Raw genomic sequence first — 7,217 nt, forward strand, 5'->3', positions numbered from 1 at the left:
GAACAGGGCTTAATTCCCAGACACCTTCAGCTTCATTCCTAATGAAGAATTAGGCATGAAGGTCCACCCCCTGCTTTAAATTTTTTTTAAACCCTCACCTTCCATCTTGAAGTCAATACCAGAGTATTGGCTCCAAGGCAGAAGAGTGGTAAGGGTAGGCAATGGGGGATCAAGTGACTTACCCAGGGTCACACAGATAGGGAGTGTCTGAGGCCAGATTTGAACCTCCCATCTCTAAACCTGGCTCTCAATCCACTGAGCTACCCAGTTGCCCCCTTCCCTCTTTAAATTTCTCCTCTGACTAGGTGAGATAGGAGACCAACTAGTTAGAATGCTTTCCCAGGAACCAAGTACTAAGGCTTCCTGATGAGCAGCTAGGCAGCATCAGGTATTTCCTAGCTGTGACCTTGGCAAAAATCACTTAACCACCATTGCCTAGATAATATTGCTCTTCCGCACTGAAACCAATACACATTGATTCTGAGCAGGAAGGTAAGGCTTTAAAAAAAAAAATACTTCCTGGCTTGCACTAATAGCATACATAGCACCTAGGGAGGAGACAACACTGACCGCAACCTCAAGATTTGGGGCACATTTTAGGGAGGATATTTTATAACTAAATCATAGAATATTCAAATGAGCAACAGAGAATTCAGTTTAGGTTCTTGTCCTGGGAGGGCTATCTGAATCAGGCGGAGAAGACTCAGGGAGGGGGCAGGGGACTAATTGGTGCCTTTGAGGATTTGAACTAGAAATCAGATGTTCTACTTGGCCCTGGAAGGCAGAACAGGGAGCGGAGCGACAGCTACAAGCTTAAGCTTGACCATTAGCAAACTTAACCATTAGAGTTGTATTCAGAAAGAATGATTCTTATATATATGCTCTTTGGAATATAAAAGTAGTAGTACTGGGAAGAAATGACAAGACTTTACCAATAGTGCAGGTTCCTGGGTTCCTCACTACATCAGAACAACTCCAAGAGATCCAATGCTTCATGTTGGCACGACCTCAGCATTTGGGAGCTAGGGCTCAGAGAATGACTTTTAACACACACACACACACACACACAAAGGGACAAGAAATAGCTATTCCAAATATTTTAATAAGAGTTCTTTGCAAGGCATTTAAAACACCAGTTTGTGAGGGAAAACTCCATTGGAGAGAGAGAATACAGAACGCAGGTAGCCCCGGAGCTGAGGAATTTTCTTGATCTTGGGCAGGATCTGAGAGTCCACGGCTTTCTGATCAGCCTTACGCTGCTCTGTGATCTCATATTTCTAAAAAGAAGAGAGTGTACAAATTCACCCATAGGCTAAAACATGGTCAATAGCTGCCATCAAATCAGAACAAACAATTCATCTCTTTATAAAGTCTAGACTATGAAAAGTCCTGAAAATTCAATATTAAACACAACAAAATTATGGTTCCACAGGGCACAATTCCTCAGAGATTAGGATTGAATTGTAGGTTAAAATGGCATTCCATGAAGTAGTGAAGCCCCTTAACCAAGCAGTCTCTTCCCCCTTTCAACTTTAAGACCATTTTAAGGGTTCAGAAGTATCTTGAAACACAAATAGAAATCTTACCTCTTTTTCTGTGTCAAAAATCTCTCCTTCTTGGTGTTTAGGTTTACGCAGCCTCTTCTTCTTGAAGTAAGCATCAGTAAGATGATTTGGAATTTTTACACCAGAAAGGTTAACCTTGGTAGAGGTGGCAATGACAAATTTCTGATGGGTCCTTCGCAGAGGAACACGGTTGATGGTCAAAGGCCCTAATTAAAAAGCAAAGTTTATGGTTTTTGAATGAACTCAAATACAAAAATGTCATTTGTTTTGTCCAGAAAATGTCATAGGGTTAAGTTGTCAATTTTGTTGGTACTTGGTCAGGTTGACCCTTTAGAGGAGAGAAAGTATTTCCAGGATTATACTCAGAGCCTTTTGGGCTCAAATCAAAGCAATGGGGACTTCAACAAAAGCACTCCTCTTCCATACTCAATACTGTGTACTGGTTCTGAGGTAGAAGAGTGGTAAGGGCTAGGAAATGGGGGTTAAGTGACACAGCTAAGAACTGTTATATTTGAACCCAGGACCTCTCATCTCTAGGCCATCTTGCTGCCCTCCACTCCAGGAATATTAGGAGATGAAGCAGAGCCACATTAAATCAATTTTGAAAGAAAAGTGAAAGGCTTTAAATGTCTAACAGAGAATTTCATGTTTTATCCTAGAGGCCACTAGGGAGCCACTGGAGCTTTATGCTGGAGACAGCTTTATGCTATAGAAATAACAATCTGCAGCTGTGTGGAAGATGGATCAGAGAGAAGACAGGAAAGTAGGTGAAACCCAACAGGCTATTTCAGTAATCCAAGCCCAGTACCAGCATGGCCTTTAACAAATGCAAGGCTAGCTACTCTACTAGAATAAAAGCATTGGAACCTGAGACTTGGAAAACTGTCACCCCATATGAAATTTAAGGTGGTTGAGCCAAGTGACCTTGAGGTAAATCTTATCTAACTAGAGACTAAAGTTCTGAGGGAGAAAGCTGAGGGCATCCTGTTCTTTTAACACCTAGAATAGATGTTGTTTAAAAGTTTGACATAGCTGCAATTAATCAAGAGACCAAGCATTATGCCTTTCTACTAGGTATCTACAGACTGGTAACTGCATAAACCTGGAGGGATGAGTCTGAATATGTGCTTATGTTAGAAAATTATACAAAAATATGGCAGCCCAAGGAGGTCAAGTTTCCTTACCTGTGACCAGTAGCAAGCCACTTGCCAACTGCTTCAGGAAAACCACTCGCTGTGAAGGAAGTAGAAATGTAAGTAAGTAGAAATAACTTACTTACTTCATGTTTTAAAAATAAGGATTAAAACAGCGGGAGCCCAAGCCCAAGGAAAGGAACCAATGAAGCCTGGCTTTTTTTTCCCCCCTCTGGCTTTTTGTCTACTGAGGTGCCCACACAGAATTAGGAACCTTACCTTGCCCCTGTGGCGGCCAGTGAGCATGATCAGAACTGTTCCTGGGGTAATGCTAGACCGGAGTCTCCTAACATGCTGGCTGAAGGGCTTTTTCCCGTGACTTAGCAGCTTTCTAGGCACATCCTCAGTAGGATAATACCTAGGCTAGGAGAACCACACACAAACCAGAAAGTTACAAAAGCAGAAAAAACCCCTTCAGAGTTCTCTAAAGCTAACTAGTGAACTCTGCTGCCACCCAAAGTACAATAATTATAAAAATCCACATGCTGCTTTATGACATTTCCCAAAAATTTAACTTATCTATCTTGTGTCCTCACTTATTTCAAGTTACTTAAGAAGCATACGCTGATTTCTCTTTATAAAGCATTAATTATCACAGTAAACACTCAAATTATCTGAATGACACATAAAATGGGGTAGAGAATAGAAGGCTGAGTCTGGAGTCAGTAAGACTCATCTTCCTGATTTTAAATCTGGCCCCAGACACTATTGTGTGACCCTGGACAAGTCACTAAACCATATTGGTCTCATGTTTCCTCATTTGTAAAATGAAGATAGAAAAGAAATAGTGAACTACTCCAATATATCTGCCAAGGAAACAGCAAATGAGGGTCACCAAAAGTCAGACCTGACTGAAAAATGACTCAAGGAAAAAAGCAAGGGGATCACATTATTTTGAGTGTTGGGGTATCCCTAAACTTTGATTTATATGGATGACAAGCTATAAGGTGCTTCCCTTTCTTGCAATTCAAACAGGGAACTAACCTTTTCTCATTTAAGCCACCCTGTTCCCTTTTAACAGAAGACAAAAAATGGTTGTTTACAGCCTCCAAATCTTACCATTTTCCGAATCTTTACCACACGGGTTCCTCCATTTTTATCACCACCAACTGGTTTTGAGATAGTAGCAGGCACCTTCTCTTTCTTCTTCCTTTCAATTCTGGTTTTTGGTGCAGCATATTTCCTCTTGTACATAGCTCGCCGGGAATACATGGCAGACCTTGAGTACCTGCCAATCCCTCGAGCCAGAACTGGGTTCCGGCTGCAATGCTTTCGAGGCTTTTTCACCACCTTTTCAGCCACATCTTCCTTTTTGTTATTCCTTTCCTTCTTTTCCTTTTTGACCTTTTTTTCCTTTTGGTCCTTCTGGGTATTTTTATCCGCCATCTGACAACAAAGAAACAGTGGTTAGAGAAATTGTAATACCATCTTAGTGCAATCAATCAACTAAGAATAAGATCACTTTAGGTAGCTTAGGTCTTCAATAGCCTCATAGCCACCAAACTGGGTTCTTAGGCTGCAGCAGTTTTCCCCTCCACCAGCAAATCCTTTCCATAATTTCCCAATATATTCTGATGTGCTTTGTAAAACCATTCTATGGCTCCCAAATGCTTATAGAAGGAAAAACACAAATCCCCAGGCACACCAAAAGGTTTCCAGAATTTGGCTCCACTAAAATCTTCCAACCTTGTTTCTCATACAACCACCTTCTTTTCCCATCTAACTAAAACACAGGCTGACCATTCCTTCAGCTTATTAAACTTTCTCCTTAAGGTTCAGTCCAGAAAAGGCTGCCTCTTTCAGGAAGCCTCCCACCCAATACCACCTCAAGACTGCTGTCCATTCCTCAATCATTTCAAAGTTTTTTTCACCTTTTAACTCAATTTTCTTGCACAGTAGACACTTGGTGCATACAACACAACAAAACGCTTTGTAAAGCTTTAGGTCCTATATAAATGCTAGCTATTATCACTAATAATCTAATACCCAGGAGGGGAGACTTTGAAAATCAGGTTTGATCATTGATACATACGTGGGGATAGTTGCTGTCAAAACTAAAGTCGCCTCAGCTTCAAAAGCAAGCTTCAGATTACTCACAAAATTATTTCAATTCAATCCTTTACTAAGTACCAACTGTGTGTGTGTTTTTTTTAATCAATGGCAGGTAGTGGGAAGAAATGTAAAAAATTAAAATTCAAAACAAAAGGCCCTGCCATTAAGGAAAAAAACTAACTTTCCCCCTTCTGACCTATTTTTAATCAATTGTTTCACATTACTCATTCACACTTATCATACTGCAGCCTCCCAGGGATCTGGGGCTTCCTCCAAGGCTCATCTTAATTTCTCCCAGAAGGCCCCTTCTGATTTCCTAGTTACTAGTGCTTTTGCCCTTTCCCTAAATCATTTCATTTATTCACCTGGGTCCCTATTGTCCCACCCCTTCCATTCAGCAGGCTTCAAGATGCTTTTAGGCAGAAGCTGTTATTACATATAAAAAAAAAAAAATTCTTATCTTCCTTGTATCAACTCTAAGGCAAAAGATTAGCAGGGGGTACACAAATGGAGTTAAGTGGCTTGCCAAGGATCACACAGCTAGTAAGTATCCGAGGCCACATTTGAACGTGGGACCTCCCATCTCTAAATCCAGTGAGCCCCCCAGCTTTTTTTTTTAAAAGCTCTTTAAAATTTTAATTTAAAAATTTTTCCCCACCTTAGAAACAATACTGAGTATTGGTTCCAAGACAGAATATAAGGGCAAGGGAATGGGGGGGAGGGGATGTCCAATGACTTGCCCAGGGTCCCACAATTGTGTTAGACCAAATTTGAACCCAGGATCTCCCGTCTCCAAGCCTGGTTATCTGAGCTACCTCCCCTACAGCTACATATAACATTTAAATATCAAGCAACAAACTGCTTAAGCACTAGCCCTGGTGTGCAAAGTTTCCCCAAAATGTCATTTAATCTTCGCAACAATCCAGGGAGATTGTTGCTGCTTTTATTATTATTCCCATTTTACAGAGGAGGAACCCAAGGACTGAGTGTACAGTCACACATGAGACTGGGAGACTTTGGGGGAAGGGAAATGGGGTGGAACTCGCGGGATCCCAAAGTAGAAGCGTTCCCCAATCATCCTCATTCTAACCCCTACCGCGCGCAGACCAGCCCCCGGCGCCGTACTAAAACCCCATCCCCGTCCCCGTCCCGGGCCTGCGGCGGCCCCGAGAGCGAGAGCAACCCTGACCCCGACCCCGCAGCCAGCTCTAGGCAACACGCGATACAAAAACCCGCGAGGCCCTCTCCAGCCCCGCGCCAACGTGTCTGCGGCAGAGCCGGCTGTGTGGCCTCCTTCGCGGCCTGCACCTCCAACGCCGCTAAGTCGGCCGGGGACTCCCAGTACTGGGGAAAAGTCGGCTCCCAGGAAGTCCCGAGGTAGCCCCCGAGTACGCGCGGGGAATGAGGGTACCGGCTCGCGGCCCTAAGAGCCCGGATGGCAGCGGATTCGAAAAGTGAAAGAGAACAGCTCACAACCCCAGCCAGCCATTCCTACCTTGAGAGACGGGAAAGAGGATTCACGTCCGGACTTCCGGTCTATAAGCAGGGGCGGGAGGCGGTGAAAGCACTTCCTTTCCGGTACCTGTGCATCATGGGAAATGTAGTTCCCTGGGAAAATTGTCAAGGAAACCTGGGTGACCAGGTGCAGAACAAAGTAAAGATAACCAGGAGAACAATTGAAATTATATCCATAGGATCCTAGACTTACATCTGGGAAAAGACCTTACAGGACTTCTATTCCAATAATCTCATTTTACAGATGAGGAAACTGAGGCATGGTGAGTTAAGTGACTTGTACAAGGTCACATGAAGTATCTGAGGTTAACTTGTACCTAGGTCTTCCTGACTTCATGTCTGATGCCTAAACCCTCCACCAGGGGTTCCAGATTGGTCCAGAGGCCTACAATGCTCACCAGCTGTTCTAAACCAGATTGAAATTGGGATTATTCCAGAACATGCTGTAACTCTCTTCCATCAGCTGCACTTGAAACTGTCTGCTGTTCTATGGCCTAGCCTGAAGTCAGCATAGAAAGCTGGCCTCTGAGTCAGGAAGACCTGCAAGGTCCACTTACTGGCTCTGCAGCCCTAGGCAATAAGATTGGGAAATATTTAAGAAAATAAAAATGTGGTTTTCTAAGTTAATATGAGGATATTCAGTTTGGGGACCCCTATTTCTATTTGAGTTTGACCCCACTATATTGTACCGCATTGCTACTTTCATGTCTTGTCAAACACCATTTATTTATTTATTTATTTTCTTTCTTTCTTTTTTTTCCAAACAGAATTTATAACCCATTTGTAAGGCATCATGCATGGTTATAAGCTTCCTACGGGCAGGAAAATTGTCTTAACTGAAGTTTGAAATCCAAACTGTACCCCAAAACTTAATAACTAGTTTTTGTTTGGT

General features: G+C 42.7%; 1 protein-coding gene across 1 annotated transcript; it reads right to left on the reverse strand.

Annotated features, from left to right (window-relative positions):
- Positions 1–1,082: 1,082 nt before the first annotated feature.
- Positions 1,083–6,294, reverse strand: RPL6 (ribosomal protein L6). Its single transcript, XM_044658794.1, has 6 exons — positions 6,222–6,294; positions 3,818–4,144; positions 2,978–3,121; positions 2,750–2,798; positions 1,587–1,771; positions 1,083–1,277 (listed from the first exon to the last, which is right to left on the reverse strand). Exons 2-6 carry the CDS (start codon positions 4,142–4,144, stop codon positions 1,125–1,127), a joined length of 858 nt encoding a protein of 285 aa, XP_044514729.1. The 5' UTR covers positions 6,222–6,294; the 3' UTR covers positions 1,083–1,124.
- Positions 6,295–7,217: the final 923 nt, after the last annotated feature.

The sequence above is a fragment of the Gracilinanus agilis genome, chromosome 1 (genome assembly GCF_016433145.1).
Source record: "Gracilinanus agilis isolate LMUSP501 chromosome 1, AgileGrace, whole genome shotgun sequence".
Classification (NCBI taxonomy): Eukaryota; Metazoa; Chordata; class Mammalia; order Didelphimorphia; family Didelphidae; genus Gracilinanus; species Gracilinanus agilis.